We start from the raw sequence: 17,597 nt of genomic DNA, 5'->3' as shown, positions 1-17,597 counted from the left end.
AGAAGATAACCAGCATCCCAGTACCAGAGAAAAGCCAAGCAGCGTGGCCTTAATGACTATCGGCCAGAGGCTCTGACATCCACCATTACAAAGTCCTTCGAAAGGTTAGTCATGGCACAAATTAATTCCAGCCTCCCAGACTGCTTGGATCCACTACAGTTTGCCTATCGCTGCCACAGATCCACAGCAAACTCCATCTCCCTGGCTCTGCAATCAACCCTGGAACACTTATATAACAAAGATACCTATATCAGACTCCTATTTATTGATTACAGCTCAGCTTTCAACACCATTTTTCCCATGAAACGCATCTCCAAACTCTGTGGCCTGGGCCTCAGCACCTCCCTCTGTGACTGGATCCTGAACTTCCTAACTCTCAAACCACAGTCAGTAAAGATAGAACATAGAACATGTACAGTTGCAACATAACGCTGCGACTCCTAAATTCAATCCCCCTACCAATAAACGCCAAGACACCGTATGCCTTCTTAACAACCTTATCTACTTGACTCCCAACTTTCAGGGATCTATGTACACATACACCTAGATCCCTCTGTTCATCCACACTATTCAAAGTCCTCCCGTTAGCCCTATACTCGACACATCTGTTATTCCTACCAAAGTGAATTACCTCACACTTCTCCGCATTAAACTCCAACCGCCACCTCTCGGCCCAGCTCTGCAACCTGTCTAAGTCTTCCTGCAAACTATGACACCCTTCCTCACTATAAGCAACAACATCTCCTCCATGATCATCCTCAACACCAGTGCCTGATCAGGCTGTGTTCTCAGCCCCCCACTATACTCCTTATACATATATAACTGGGTGGCCAACTTCCCCCTCAATTCAGTTTTTAAATTTGCTGAAGACAGACAATTTGACAGTTGTCAAACAATGGCGAGACAGACAACCTGGTCAACTGGTGCAATGACAATAATCTCTCCCTCAGTGTCAACAAAACAAGGAGATTGTCATCGACTTCAGGAAGTGTAAAGGAGAACATGCCCCTGTCTACATCAACGTGAACAAAGTAAAAAGGGTTGAGAGCTTCAAGTTTTTAAGTGTCTAGATCACCAACAACCTGTTCTAGTCCCCCCATGCCGATACTATAGTTAAGACCCACCATCTACTTTCTCAGAAGACTAAGGCAATTTGGCACCACTGTGCCATGCATCACCCCATGCCAAGGTAATAAGGCAGAGTCAACATGGTTTTGTGAAAGGGAAATTATGTTTAACCTTTTTTTTGGAGTTCTTTGAGGTTGTAACATGTGCTGTAGACAAAGTAGAACTGGTGGATGTATACTGTTCTTAGATTTCCAGAAGGCATTTGATAAAGTGCTACATCAGTGGTTATTATGAGAAGTTGAAGTTCATATTATGGAGGTTACGTTTTGGCATGGATGGAAGATTGGCTGGCTAACAGGAAGCGGAGAACAGGCATAAATGGATCTTTTTTAGGTTGGCAGATGTAACAAGTGGTATGGGAGAGAGATCAGTACGGGGACTGTAAATCAGTACGGGAATTTCTGTAAATAACTTGATATTGAAACAATGATTGCGAAATGTTCTGATGACACAGATATATAGGAAAGTAAGTTGTGAAGAGGCTACAAAAAGGCAGAGATGGATAAAGTGAATGGGCAGAAATCTGGCAGAGTATGATGTGGAAAAATGAGAAATTGTCCATTTTGTCAGAAAGAATAAAAAAGAAGCAAATTATCTGAATGGTGAGAGGGTGCAGCGGAATCTGAGTGTCCTGGTGCATAAATCGCAAATGATTAATATGTTGGTACAACAACTAGAAATGGAATGCTATCATTTATTGTGATTTGAATGCAAAAAAGTAGGGAGTTTATGTTTTAGTTACACAGAGCATTAGTGAGACCACATTCAGAGTACTGTGTATAATATTGGTCACCTAATTTAAGGAAGGATGTAAATGCATTGGAAACAGTTCAGAGAAAGTTTACCTGACTAATAGCTGAAATATGTGGGTTGTTTTATGAGGAAAGGTTGATAGGTCAGGCATATAGTCGCTGGTTTTAGAAGATTAGGAGTAACTTGATTGAAACATATAAGATCCTGAGAGTAAAAGCAAAATACTGCGGATGCTGGAATCTGAAACAAAACAGAAAATGCTGGAAAATCTCAGCAGGTCTGAAAGCATCTGTGGAGAGAGAATTGAGCTAGTGTTTTGACTGTTAAGTAACCAAAATTGGGGATGTGTGAGAGGTGAGAATTGGAGAACACGTATCACTGAAGGTTAAAGGGTGAGAGGAGGTTCCAGAGAAATGGAAGGGTAAAGCCATGAAGGCTTTCATAAACAAAGGTGAGAATTTTAAAATTGAGGAATTGCTGATCCAGAAGCAGACGGAAGGAGCACAGGGATGAACTGAACTTATGCAGGTTAGCATATGGGCAGCAAAGTTTGGGGTGCATTCAGGTTTATAGAGGGTAGAATGTGAGAAACTAGCCAGGAGTATATTAGAATAGTTAAGCCTGGAGATAATGTCTTGAGTGAAGGTTTCAGCAGTAGATACACTGAGCCAGGGCAGAATCAGATAATGTTACAGAATGGAAATAGGTGTGATTGTTGATGCAACTCTGATAGTATTGGTTGGTAGTCCCTTCAGGATCACATAACATGCCAAACAGTCCGGGTCAAATTCAGAGTGGCCAGGGAGGAGGGATGGAGTCAATGGCTGGGGAACAACTTTTTGGTGGAGACCTTCAGTGCTTTCAGTATTTAGTTGGGGAAAATTGTGCCTCTTCTAATATAGGATTAAGTAAGCAGTGTGACAAATGAGGTGCAATGTGCCACCCACACTCACTCTATCCTCACAAGGTCAAGAAATATCTCAATCTGTAATGTGATTTCATGATTCCATGAGCAACACTAATTATAGTCTGGCTAAAGATAACTCAGGAAGTTTCATATCAGTTTAACTTTATTGCTGTCATCCCATAACCATTGTTTGATGTTTTTACCTAAGACAAAATGATCTTTGAAACTTTGATATTGAAGAGATAAGACAAAGGCCAAATTGTGCATCCTTGAAGGCCATTACCTATCAGTTTATAATATAACTAAAACTAACACAATGTTGAAATGAATTTAACTCTTTACCATCAGCTTTCCAGTTGAACTGGAAATAACAGACCTGGATTTTGAGAACATTGTTTCAAACTGTTATTTTCTACAACAAAGTTTGTACTAGATTGAGTTATAATGAGACTGATTGGAGGAGGTAGTACCTTGTAGAACACTCACAAGCCCTGTACTGATACCAGATACAATATCACTCGGAAGCCATTCTTTCACATTATACCCTGGCAGCCAAGATGCGATTGGAAGGAATGTGTAAAAGATCTTCTTTGCCTTTGCCTTTGAACATCTGGAAGAGAAATAGCTTCTTAGAAGACAAGAAAAATGAACTGTGCCACATAATATTTTGTATGATCAGTAATATTATTTGAACATTTCTAATCCTTATCAGTTCATTTGCAGATTTTCCATCCTAAAGTCAGTTCTTTGGCTATTCCTCATTACATAACAAATTATCTTTCAAGTAAACCTGTTCTTGAAATTAAGATGCTTTCCCCTTCACATTCAAGATATTGACTGGGTGGTTAACAGATCTGGCCGCTGTTTATTAACCTAAAACATTATATTTTAGTTAAGGCAATGAGGTTTCCTGTCAAAACTGCACCTTATCCAGTTCTCATTCTGTGCTGAACAGGCAGTAATCTGGATTTACAATCACCCTTGCTGCTCTCAGTTCAGCGGCGATCTACCCTGAAGGCTCTGTTATTAGTTTGTTTGTCTAAGGGCGTTGGGTGGGCTTTAGCAGTGATATCTTCAAGGTTTCATAGTCTGAAAAATCTCAGTCTCCTGTTGCCATGCGAGAGACGGACACTTTCAGGGGCCGGTGTCTCTGCAACTGTCCTCCCACAAGGCTCTCAAGAAGATTACTCAAAAAGCAAGCAGCTTATTGCATGGAGTAAAACATCATTAGATTCATGTTTATATTTCCCTCTGTAAAATTATTATTTTATGTAAATATTTGTCTTATCAATGAGATGTTTTTCCAACAATAGTCTGAAATGTTAAACCAAGTTCTTGCTGTTAAAATTCCAGTTCAATAACTGGCGGTTTTAATTATGAGTAGGAATCCTGGTGCAAAGACAACTGGGATTTATCATCATTGCTATCTTTGTACACTTATGAAATCCTCATGAAAAAGTGGATTATATTTTCTGATTTCCTGTTCTTCAGGTACAACCATTTTACTCATCACGCACACCACATTGTCAAGGACCAGATGTAAGTTGTCACATTTAGCTGTTGCAAGTTGGCACAGTGGTTAGCACTGCTGCCTCACAGCTCCAGGGACCCAGGTTCAATTCCAGTCTTGGATCACTATCTGTGTAGAGTTTGCACGTTCTCCCCATGTGTGTGTGTGTTTCCTCTGGGAGCTCTGGTTTCCTCCCACACTCCAAAGATTTGTGGATTAGGTAGATTGGCTATGTTAAATTCACCAATGTGTCCAATGATGTGTAGGTAGATGGATTATCCATGTGCTGGTTTACATAGATAGTAAAAAGTCTGACAACACCAGGTTTTAGTCCAACCGATTTATTTGATAATATACTCACAAGCTTTCGGGGTTAGTCCCTTCGTCAGGTGAATGGAGAGTTCTGGCCTCAGACAGAGCATATAAAGCACAGACAGTTTAGAGATTACTAATTAGAATGCGAATCCTTACACCTAACCTGCTGTTCAAGACCTGAAGTGGCTGACAATGTGAGTGGAAGGAGCACTGATCACAGTTTAAAGAGATGTGTATTGTCTCCAGACAGTACAGTAAGTGAGGTTTTGCAAACCCAGGCAAGTCACGGGGGTTACAGATAGTGCGACATGAACCCAAGATCCCTGTTGAGACCGTCCTCATGTGTGCGGAACTTGGCTATCAGTCTCTGTTCAGCGACTCTGCGCTGTCGTGTGTCGTGAAGGCCGCCTTGGAGAATGCTTACCCAAAGGTCAGAGGCTGAATGCCCGTGACCACTGAAGTGTTCGCCAACAGGAAGGGAACAGTCTTGCCTGGTGACTGTCGAGCGATGTTCATTCATCCGTTGTCGTAGCATCTGCATGGTCTCCCCAATGTACCATGCTTTGGGACATCCTTTCTTGCAACGTATCAGGTAGACAATGTTGGCCGAGTTGCAAGAGTATTTACCATGTACCTGGTGGACGGTATTCTCACGTGTGATGATGGTATCCATGTCGATGATCCGGCATGTCTTGCAGAGGTTGCTGTGGCAGGGTTGTGTGGTATTGTGGTCACTGTTCTCCTGAAGGCTGGGTAGTTTGCTGCGAACAATGGTCTGTTTGAGGTTGTGTGGTGGTCTGAAAGCAAGAAGTGGGGGTGTGGGGATGGCCCTGGCGAGATGTTCGTCTTCATCAATGATATGTTGAAGACTCCGGAGAAGATGTCGTAGCTTCTCCGCTCCGGGGAAGTACTGGACGACGAAGGGTACTCTGTCCACTGTGTCCTGTGTTTGCCTTCTGAGGAGTTCGGTGCGGTTTTTCGCTGTGGCGCATCGGAACTGCCGATCTATGAGTCGAGCACCATATCCTGTTCTTATGAGGGCATCTTTCAGCGTCTGGAGGTGTCTGTCATGATCCTCCTCATCTGAGCAAATCCTGTGTATACGGAGGGCTTGTCCATAGGGAATGGCTTCTTTAACATGTTTAGGGTGGAAACTGGAGAAGTGGAGCATTGTGAGATTGTCTGTGGGCTTGCGGTACAGTGAGGTGCTGAGGTGACCGTCCTTGATGGAGATGTGTGTGTCCAAGAATGCAACTGATTCTGGAGAATAGTCCATGGTGAGTCTGATGGTGGGGTGGAATTTGTTGATATCATCATATAGTTGTTTCAGTGATTGTTCACCATGAGGCCAAAGGAAGAAAATGTCATCGATGTATCTAGTGTATAGCATCGGTTGAAGATTCTGTGCAGTGAAGAAGTCTTGTTCGAACCTGTGCATGACGATGTTGGCATATTGAGGTGCAAATTTGGTCCCCATGGCTGTTCCGTGTGTCTGGATGAAAAACTGGTTGTTGAAGGTGAAGACATTGTGGTCCAGGATAAAGCGGATGAGTTGTAAAATTGCATCTGGAAACTGGCAGTTGTCAGCATTGAGTACTGAGGCAGTCGCAGCAATGCCATCGTTGTGGGGGATGTTGGTGTAGAGCGCTGAGACATCCATTGTGACGAGGAGTGTCCCTGGTTCAACTGCTCCGTGTGTGCTGAGTTTCAGTAGGAAGTCCATAGTGTCGCGACAAAAGCTGGGGGTTCTTTGTACAATGGGTTTTAGGATGCCATGACTAACCTTTCGAAGGACTTTGTAATGGTGGATGTCAGAGCCTCTGGCCGATAGTTTCCCTTCAACTAAGGTTCCAACTCTCCAGAATTACGTGGCCTGGGAGTGTCCAGGAATCAAACTTCAATCTCAAGAACATTGCTGCGAGTAATCTGGGGTAAAAACTCTCTGCTGGTTGGAGCCATACCGTAAAAAGTCTGACAACACCAGGTTTTAAAACCTGGTGTTGTCAGACTTTTTACTGTGTTTACACCAGTCCAACGCCGGCATATCCACATCATGGAACCATACCAACAGAAAGAGAGATGGTCGTGGTTATTGGAGGCCCATCACCTCGGTCCCAGGACATCACTGCAGGAGTTCCTCAGGGTAGTTTCCTAGGCCCAGCCATCTTCAACTGCTTCATCAATGACCTTCCCTCATTATAAGGTCAGAATCACTGATGATTGCAGCGTTCAGCACCATTCAAAACTCCTCAGATCAGTGTCTATTTCCAAATGCAGCAACAACTGGACAACTATCATGCCTGGACTAAAAGTGACAAGTTACATTCACACCAAACAAGTAGAGAACATCTAACCATCAAACAATCCACTGAATCCCCCACTGTCAACACCTGAGGGGGTTACTATCACCCAACCCTCCCCCCCCACTATCAACATTGTGTGGAGTTACCATCACTGAATCTCCAACTATCACCACCTTGAGGTTAACGATCGCTGAATTCCCCCCACTATCACTATCCTGGGGTGGGTGGGGGGGGGTGGTTACCATTGATCAGAAACTGAACTGGACTAGCCATATAAATACTGTGGCTACCACAGCAGGTCAGAGGCTAGAAATCCTAGAACATAGAAACATAGAACAGTACAGCACAGTGCAGGCCCCTCAGCCTTCAATGTTGTGCTGAGCTATGTCCAAACCCAAGATCAAGCTATCCCACTGATAATTCTGGAGTGCTCCATGTGCCTATCCAATAACCGCTTGAAAGTTCCTAAAGTATCCAACTCCACTATCACAGCAGGCAGTGTATTCCACACCCCAGCCACTCTGAGTAAAGAATCTACAGTAAAAAGTCTGACAACACCAGGTTTTAGTCCAACCGATTTATTTGATAGTAAAAGCACACGCCCACTCAGGTCAAGAATGAACATCGCTCGACAATCACCAGGCAAGACTGTTCCCTTCCTGTTGGCGAACACTTCAGTGCACACATGAGGACGGTCTCAACAGGGATCTTGGGTTCATGGCGCACTATCTGTAACCCCCGTGACTTGCCTGGGTTTGCAAAACCTCACTTACTGTACTGTCTGGAGACAATACACATCTCTTTAACCTGTGATCAGTGCTCCTTCCACTCACATTGTCAGCCACTTTAAGACTTGAACAGCAGGTTAGGTGTAAAGATTCGCATTCTAATTAGTAATCTCTAAACTGTCTGTGCTTTATATGCTCTGTCTGAGGCCAGAACTCTCCATTCACCTGACGAAGAGGGAAACCTCGAAAGCTTGTGAGTTTACTATCAAATAAATCGCTTGGACTAGGACCTGGTGTTGTCAGACTTCTTACTGTGTTTACCGCAGTCCAACGCCGGCACATCCACATTATGAAGAATCTACCTCAGACATCCCTCCGATATCTCCCACCATGAACCTTATAGTTATGCCCCTGAGTAACAGCTACGTCCATCTGAGGAAATAGTCTCTGCACGTCCACTCTATCGATCCCTCTCATCATCTTATAAACCTCTATTCAGTCGCCTCTCATCCTCCTCCGCTCCAAAGAGAAAAGCCCCAGCTCCCTCAACCTTTCCTCATAAGACCTACCCTCCAAACCAGGCAGCATCCTGGTAAATCTCCTCTGCACTCTCTCCAATGCTTCCACATCCTTCTTATAGTGAGGTGACCAGAACGGAACACAATATTCCAGATGTGGTCTCACCAATGTCCGGTATAGTTGCAGCATAACCCCATGGCTCTTAAACTCAAACCCCCTGTTAATAAACCCTAACCCTATAAGCCTTCTTCACAGCTCTATCCACTTGAGTGGCAACCTTCAGAGATCTGTGGATATGATACCATACGCATACACACAGGTCAAGATAGGGGTAGGAAAATGCTTTAAGATGGTGGCGCGGGCTCGTTGGGCTGAAGGGCCTGTTTCCTGTGCTGGGTTGTTCTTTGTTCTTTGTAACCTGAGATCTCTCTGTTCCTTCGCATTCCTCAGAACCCAGCCATTGACCCTGTAATCTACATTCAAGTTTATCTGACCAAAATGAATCACCTCGCATTTATCAGGGTTAAACTCCATCCACCACTTCTCGGCCCAGCTCTGCATCCTATCAATGTCTCTTTGCAGCCTACAACAGCCCTCCACCTCGTCCACTACTCTGCCAATCTTGGTGTCATCAGCAAATTTACTAACCCACCCTTCAGCCCCTTCTTCCAAGTCATTGATAAAAATCACAAATAGCAGAGGACCCAGCACTGACCCCTGTGGTACACTGCTGGTAACTGGTGTCCAGTCTGAAAATTTCCATCCACCACCACCTTCTGCCTTCTATGAGACAGCCAGCTACTTATCCAATTGGCCAAATTTCCTTCTATCCCACACCTCCTTACCTTCTACATGAGCCTATCATGGGGAACCTTATCAAACGCTTTACTAAAATCTATGTATACAACATCAACTGCTCTACCTTCATCTACACACTTAGTTACCTCCTCAAAGAATTCAATCAAATTTGTGAGGCAGGACTTACCCCTCATGAAACAGTGCTGACTATCCCGGATTAAACTGCATCTTTCCAAATGATCATAAATCCTATCTCTCAGGACCCTTTCCATTAACTTACCGACAACCAAAGTAAGACTAACTGGCCTATAATTACCAGGATCATTCCTATTTCCTTTCTTGAAGAGAGGAACAACATTCACCACTTTCCAGTCCTCTGGCACTATCCCTGTGGACAGTGAGGGCCCAAAGACCAAAGCTAAAGTCTCTGCAATGTCACCCCTCATCCTATCCTAGGATGTATCCCATCTGGCCCAGGGGACTTATCGACCCTCAGTTTTTTTTTCAAAATTGCTAATACATCTTCCCTCAGAACATCTACCTCCTCCGTCCTATCAGCCTGTATCACATTCTCCTCCTCAAAAACATGGCCCCTCTCCTTAGTGAACACTGAAGAAAAGTATTCACTCAACACCTCTCCTATCTCTTAAGGACATAAGAAATAGGAGCAGGAGTAGGCCATCTAGCCCCTCGAGCCTGCCCCGCCATTCAATAAGATCATGGCTGATCTGTCGCTGCTCAGTTCCACTTTCCCGCCCTCTCCCCATAACCCTTAATCCCCTCTCTTATCAAAAACCCATCAACCCGCGTCTTAAAAATATTTAGCGAGGCAGCCTCCACCACTTCAACGGGCAGAGAATTCCAGAGATTCACCACCCTTTGAGTGAAGAAGTTCCTCCTCAACTCCGTTCTAAACCGCCCCCCCTTTATCTTGAGGCTGTGCCCTCTAGTCCTACTGTCTTTTTTGAGCGGGAAGAGCCTCTCCACCTCTATCCTATCCATCCCATTCATCATCTTATACGTCTCAATGAGATCTCCTCTCATTCTCCTAAACTCTAACGAGTACAAGCCCAGTTTATTCAGCCTCTCCTCATAGCTCAACCCCCTCAACTCCGGTATCAGCCTAGTAAACCTCCTCTGCACTCCCTCCAAGGCCAAAATATCTTTGCGCAGGTGCGGCGCCCAAAACTGCACACAGTACTCCAGCTGCGGCCTCACCAGTGCCCTATACAGCTGCAGCAAGACCTCCCTACTTTTATATTCAATCCCCCTCGCTATGAAGGCCAGCATCCCATTCGCCTTCCTGACCACCTGCTGCACCTGCAGGCTGGGTTTTTGCGACTCATGCACAAGGACCCCGAGGTCCCTCTGCACCGTCGCCTGCTGCAGTTTTTCGCCCCGTAAGTAATAATCCTTCCTACCATTATTCCTACCAAAGTGGACCACCTTGCACTTGCCAACATTAAATTCCATTTGCCATTTCCTGGCCCATTCGCCCAGCCTATCTAGATCCTTCTGCAGACTTTCCACACCCTCCGCGCAATTTGCCGTTCCCCCAATCTTGGTGTCATCAGCAAATTTCGACACCCTACACTCGGTTCCCTCCTCCAGATCATCTATATAAATGGTAAAAAGCTGAGGCCCCAGCACCGACCCCTGGGGCACTCCACTAGTCACCATCCGCCAATCCGAATAGCACCCGTTGACCCCCACTCTCTGCCTCCTATTTGACAACCAATCCTCTATCCACGCTAACACCCTACCCCCAACTCCATGTCCCTCGACCTTCTGCAATAACCTCTTGTGAGGTACTTTGTCAAACGCCTTCTGAAAATCTAGGAAGACCACATCCACCGGCTCTCCTCTATCCACCGCCCTAGACACATCCTCATAGAACTCCAGTAAATTTGTCAGACACGACTTCCCTTTAATGAAACCGTGCTACGTCTGCTCTATCAAGCAATTCCCTTCAAGATGCCTCGCTATTTCCTCCTTAATGACAGATTCTAACATTTTACCTACCACAGACGTTAAACTGACCGGCCTATAATTCCCCGCCTTTTGCCTGGCACCCTTCTTAAACAACGGCGTAACATTAGCCGTTTTCCAATCATCCAGCACTTCCCCGGAATCCAGCGATGTCTGGAAAATAACCACCAAGGCATCCACTATCACCTCCGCCATTTCTTTCAGAACCCTCGGATCATTCCATCCGGTCCTGGGGACTTGTCCACAATCAGCCCCTCCAGTCTGTCGAGCACCGCCTCTCTAGTAACAGTAATGTCATTAAGACCTCCAGTCCTACCACCTTTCCATCGCTAACACCCGGCAAATTATTCACGTCCTCCTCCGTGAAGACAGAAACAAAAAAGTTATTCAATACCTTAGCCATATCCCCATCCGCTACCACTAGGTCCCCTTTCTCATCCTCTAAAGGACCAACATTCACCCTAGCCAGCCTCTTCCTTTTTATATATTTATAAAAACTCTTGCTATCCTTTTTTATATTAAGCGCTAGCCCAGCTTCATAGTTTCTCCTACCCTTCTTTATCAACTTCTTTGTCAATCTTTGTTGACATTTAAACCTCTCCCAATCCTCTTCTCGCCCACTGCTCTTAGCTACTCTAAATTCCTCCGCTTTTAGTTTAACACTTTCCTTCACCTCCTTCGTTATCCACGGCTTATTACCTCTCCTCCTACGGTCCTTTTTAACCATCGGAATAAATTTCTGCTGAGCACCAAGAAAGATCTCCTTAAAGATCCTCCACTGCTCCTCAGCAGACCTACCTTCCAACGCGCTCCCCCAGTCCACATTCGCCAATTCTTCTCTCATCCTACCGTACTCCCCTCTATTCAAACAAAGGACGCGCGTCCGGGAACCCACTTTCTCCTCCTCCATCTGCAACAGAAACTCCACCATACAATGATCACTCTCCCCAAGAGGATCCTTCACCACAAGGTCCCTAATTCTACCCATGATACCCATAATTCTTCTGACTCCATGCACAAGTTCTCACTACTATCCTTGACTGGCCGTAACCTCACCCTGGTCATTCTTTTATTTCTCACTTAAGAGTAAAAAGCCTTGGGGTTTTCCTTTATCTGACCCACCAAGGACTTCTCATCCCCCCTCCTAGCTCTCCTAAGCCCTTACTTTAACTCATTCCTAGCTACCTTGTAACCCTCAAGTGACCCAAACTGAACCTTGTTTTTTCATCCTTACATACGCTTCCTTTTTCCTCTTAACAAGACATTCAACCTCCTTTGTGAACCTATTTCCTCCCTGCCTGACAGGGACATACCTATCAAGGACATGCGGTATTTGTTGGAAAAAGCTCCACTTTTCGTTTGTGCCCATACCTGACAGTTCCTGTTCCCATCTTATTCTCCCTAATTCTTTGCCTAATCACATCATAATTACCCCTGCCCCAATTATAAACCTTGCCCTGCCGTGTGACCCTATCCCTCTCCATTGCAATAATGAAGGACACCAAATTGTGGTCACTATCTCCAAAGTGCTCCCCCACAAACAAATCTAACACTTGGCCCGGTTCATTACCCAGTACCAAGTCCAGTGTGGCCCCACTTCTTGTCGGCTTATCCACATATTGTGTCAGGAAACTCTCCTGCACACACTGTACAAAAACTGCCTCATCCGAACTGTTTGACCTATAAAGGTATTCGGAAAGTTAAAGTCACCCATGATAACTACCCTGTGACCTCCACACCTATCCATAATCTGCTTTCCTCCTCCACATCTCTGTTACTATTTGGGGGCCTATAGAAAACTCCTAACATCGTGACCGATCCTTTCCTATTTCTAACTTCAGCCCATATTACCTCAGGTAATAAAATTCACAGGTTTTAAGTCGCTCCGCCTTGTTGTCCAATGAGGGGCATACAGGCAATGGGTCGTACTGGGGCTGCTCTTGGTTGTTCGAGATTGGCCGAGTGCTTCATGTCGTTAGTGTGTGCCTAAACTGGACCAGATACTGGGCAAGACGACAGCTCAGTGACTATCGCTGATTGCTGTGCAGACACATGGATTTGGGCCGGTGTCTGTGTGAGTTTGCGCATTCTCCTCGTGCTTGCGTGGGTTTTCTCCGGGTGCTCCGGTTTCCTCCCACACCCCAAAGATGTGCTATTAGGCTGATTGGCAGGAATAAGTTGTCCCTAAATCAGTTTCCCTCAATCTGGATGGCCATAACACAATAGATAAGGGTCATGGGTGGAGGGGGGGGACTGGTAATGTTAAAATGGCGGCGCGGGCTCGTTGGGCCGAAGGGCCTGTTTCCCGGGCTGGTTTTGTTCTTTGTTCAGTGGGCAGATCGCCCTCGAAATGCCTTTCAGCAGCTGTTAAACTATCCTTGATTAACAATGCTACTCCTCCACCTCTTTTACCACCTTCCCTACTCTTACTGAAACATCTACACCCCGGAACTGCCAACACCCATTCCTGTCCCTGTTGTAACCATGTCTCCATAATGGCCACAACATCATAGTCCCAAGTACCAATCCACACTCCAAGTTCACCGACCTTATTCCTGATGCTCCTTGCATTGAAGTAGATACACTTCAACCCACCATCCTGTCTGCCTGTACACTCCTGCAACCTTGATACCTTCCTCAGTACCTCGCGACCCTCAACACTGGCTTTTGGGCTACATCTCATTTTCCCATCCCCCTGACAAATTAGTTTAACCCCCCCCCCCACCGAAGAGCCGTAGCAAATTTCCCTCCCAGGATATTACTGCCCCTCTGGCTCAGGTGCAAACCATTCCGTTTGTACAGGTCCCACCTTCCCCAGAATGTGCTCTAATTATCCGTGTAAATGAAACCGTCTCTCCGACACCATCCCTGCTGCCACATGTTAATCTGCTCTCTCTGTGTCATGTGCTGAATGACCAGCCTATTGGCTCCCCAAAGCCTGTACACCATCTACAAGGCACAAACCAGGAAGGTGAAGGAATATTTCCCACTTGCCTGCGAGACTGCAGCTCTAACACTCCAAAAGTTTGACAGCCTCATCCATCTATTTAAAATTCACTCCTTCCACCAAAGACAAACCGTAACAGCAGTGCAAACCGTCAACGTAACAAGAAATACAAATATACCGGACGTTGGTGAGACCACATTTGGAATATTGTGTTCCGTTCTGGTCACCTCACTATAAGAAGGATGTGGAAGCGTTGGAGAGAGTGCAGAGGAGATTTACCAGGATGCTGCCTGGTTTGGAGGGTAGGTCTTAAGAGGAAAGGTTGAGGGAGCTGGGGCTTTTACCAAGGCTCCTGCATCCCACGCAAGTTGGATTTCTCCTCCGACACTTTCACGGAGGAAGATGAGAAGCGACTTAATAGAGGTTTATAAGATGATGATGGGGATAGAGTGGATGTACAGTCTGTTTCCTCGGGTGGATATAGCTGTTACTAGGGGGCATAACTATAAGGTTCATGGTGGGAGATACAGGAGGGATGTCCAAGGTAGATTCTTTACTCAGAGAGTAGTTGGGGTGTGGAATGCACTGCCTGCTGTGATAGTGGAGTCGGACACTTTAGTAACTTTCAAGCGGTTATTGGATAGGCACATGGAGCACAGCAGAATGATAGGGAGTGGGATAGCTTGATCTTGGGATTGGACATAGCTCGGCACAACATCGAGGGCCGAAGGGCCTGTACTGTGCTGTACTGTTCTATGTTCTAAGATGCATATCTGCAATGGACCAAGTTTCCTTCAAATCCATGACCTTTTACCACCTACAAGGATAAGTGCAGCAGACATGTGAGAACTCCAAGCTAAACACCATTCTGACTTGGAAATATATTACTGTTTATTCATTGTCACTGGGTCAAAATCCTGGAACCCCCTTGCTAACAGCACTATGGATGTGCCCACGCCACATAGACTAGAACAATTTCAAGAAGGGAACTCACCATCACCTTTTTTCTCTAGGACAATTCGGGACTGATAACCATTGCTGGCCGAGCCAGCAATCCTAGGAATTAGTTTTGAAAACCAATATCAAAGAGTCCTAAGATTGGCATGTCAGAGGGACTAATGATGAGAATAGTGTGTTGAAAGGTCATGTGACGATACTTCCAGGGACCTGTCTAAATTGGTACCAGACTGGCCAAGGAAAATGAGATCTACATGTGGCCTAATCATGTGTAGGGACATTGCAAAGCTCTAAGCAAAGTATTCCATCACTGATTGTGGATCTGTTATAAACTAATTGATAGCAAACAACTGCTAATTGACCATTGAATTCCTTATCTGTTGGATTCTGTGTTTTTGGATAAGTATTAGGATGACCTGGAAGTGATATAGGATTGGATTTCTTTATAAAACAGGGCAGCTAATTCACATCACTTACCTAAAATAAATTCTCAAATGGTCCAGTGCCGTTTTGTGATACCTCTCAACTTGCTGATTTTGTTCTTTGAAGCTGATCTCAGAATAGGCTGGTCGAACTATAATGTAATGCTGGCTTCCAGAATGCATGTTGGCTTGTGACAAAATCTAATCTGAGCAGGGTCCGTTCACCGCCTCCAATTGATTTACTGGAAAGCAAGTTACTGGATGAGGGAATAACTGAACAAATGGGAAAGAATTATTCCTATTAACACAAAATCTTAATCTTCTTCCTGCCAAACAACAGTAGAACTGTAAAATATGAAATTGATTCCTAAACAAATAATGCAAGAGTGACAATCACAAATCAGTTCTGAAAATCACTCTTCTGGTTTTAATGATTGAATATTGCTCTCAACATCACTCTAAGATACAAATTCTCTTTCAAAATAGTTGAATTGTAAAGTATTTATTAATCAGCCACATGAATTTTCCACCACAGAAGTCTCTGAAGGTCAAATCACTGAATATATTTAAGAAGGAAATAGACAGATTTCTAAACCTAAAGAGGTCAAGCGGTATGGGGAGAGAAGGGGAGTACGGCATTTAGACAGAGAATTAGCCATGATTGCAATGAATATTGGATCAGGTTTGATGGTCTAAATTGTCTACTTCTGCTTCTATTCTTTATGTTTTTATGTTGAATTCTTTGTCATTTCAAATGTTTAAAGGTTGGAGCTCGGATACAGGAAGATGTAGAGGAAGAAAAGGCCTAACATCATGACTGTGGTGGTCCTGAAAGGGGGTGAGGTTAGGTGGATGTGCCAATGGGTGAAGAGCCATTGTTCATTCCTGGGATGTGCGACTGGCAAGGCCAGGATTAATTGCCAACCCTGATTGCCCCTGAACTGAATGGCTTGTTCAGCCATTTCAGAGGGCAATTAAGAGTCAACCACATTGCTGTGGGTCTGGAGTCACATGTAGGCCAGATCAGGTAAGGACAGCAGATTTCCCTAAACATATTGTGCCACTGAGTCCTCAGAGTGGAGGTCCTGAGGGTTTAATTGAGGGTTTAATTGGAGGTCCTGAGGGTTTAATCTGTGGCAGAGGGAACAGTCACAGTCAAATGGAGAAAGTTCAGAATCAAGGGCAGGCATTAGAAGGTTGCATGGGGTGGGTTATGGAAACAAGCAAAAGTTTGAGGAAAGATAAGGGAGGGTTCAGGTTAGGAACACTCTGGAGTCAGAGAGTCGGAGAGTTTACAGCACAGGGAAGGCACTTTGGCCCATTCAGTCTGCACCAAAATTAACTACCACTAATCTCATTTTCCTGCACTTATTCCATATCTTTAAATGTTTCAGGTGCTCATCCAAATACTTTTTAAAGGTTGTAAGGTTTCAGGCCTCCACTATCTTCGCAGGCAGCACATTCCAGATTCCCACCACCCCCTGAGTGAATGTTGTTTTTCTCAAATCCCCTCAGAATCTCCTCCCCCTCACCATAAAACTCTGCCCCCCTTGTGATCGACCCCTCAGCCAAGGAGAACAGCTGCTTCCTATTCACCCTGTCCATATCCTCATCAGCTTATACACCTCAATCAGGTCTCCCCACAGCCTCCTCTACTCTAAACAAAACAATCCAAGCCTATCTAGTCTTTCCATTTAGCTCAAATGTTCCATCCCAGGCAACAACCTGGTGAATCTGTTCTGTATGCAGTCCTTCCTGTAGTGAGATATCCTCAGGTGTGGCATAACCAACAATCTGTACAGCTGCAACATTACCTCCTTGTTCTTATACTCGATGCCACAACTGATAAAACAAAAATCCCATCTGCCTTCTTACCTGCTCTGCTGCATTCAGGGATCTGTGAACAAATGCTTCAAGGTCCATCTGTTCCTCTGAATTTCTGAGTGTTGTGCCATTCATTTGATACTCCTTTGTGTTATTACTTCTTCCAAAGTGCATCACCACACGTTTATCAAGGTTACATACCATCGGCCAATGTTCTGCCCACCTGACCAATCCATTTATATCTTTCTGTAACCTATGACCTTCTTCCTCACTATTAATCACCCTTTCAATCTTGGTGTCATCTTCAAATCTATATCATTCCCCCCACGGCACGGTGGCACAGTGGTTCGTACTGCTGCCTCACAACGCCAGGGACCCGGATTTGATTCCTGGCTTGGGTCACTGTCTGTGTGGAATCTGCACATTCTGCCCATGTCTGCGTGGGTTTCCTCCAGGCGCTCCGGGTTTCCTCCTACAGTCTGAAGGACATGCTAGGT

General features: G+C 44.9%; 1 protein-coding gene across 1 annotated transcript in view; it reads right to left on the bottom strand.

The window, feature by feature from the left end:
• LOC145355577 (chloride anion exchanger-like) overlaps window positions 1-15,459 on the bottom strand; it is an 81,213-nt gene extending 65,754 nt beyond the window's left edge. Inside the window, exons 1-2 of the mRNA XM_080207827.1 lie at window positions 15,332-15,459; window positions 3,259-3,398 (exon numbers count right to left, since the gene is read on the bottom strand). Of these exons, the coding sequence (XP_080063953.1) occupies window positions 3,259-3,398; window positions 15,332-15,459 (268 nt within the window). The remainder of the gene's footprint in view (window positions 1-3,258; window positions 3,399-15,331) is intronic.
• Window positions 15,460-17,597: the final 2,138 nt, after the last annotated feature.

The sequence above is a fragment of the Carcharhinus amblyrhynchos genome, chromosome 19 (assembly GCF_965287045.1).
Source record: "Carcharhinus amblyrhynchos chromosome 19, sCarAmb.v2.hapA, whole genome shotgun sequence".
Lineage (NCBI taxonomy): Eukaryota > Metazoa > Chordata > Chondrichthyes > Carcharhiniformes > Carcharhinidae > Carcharhinus > Carcharhinus amblyrhynchos.
Note: the sequence above shows the minus strand (reverse complement) of the source record. Positions and strands in the feature narration are given on the sequence as shown.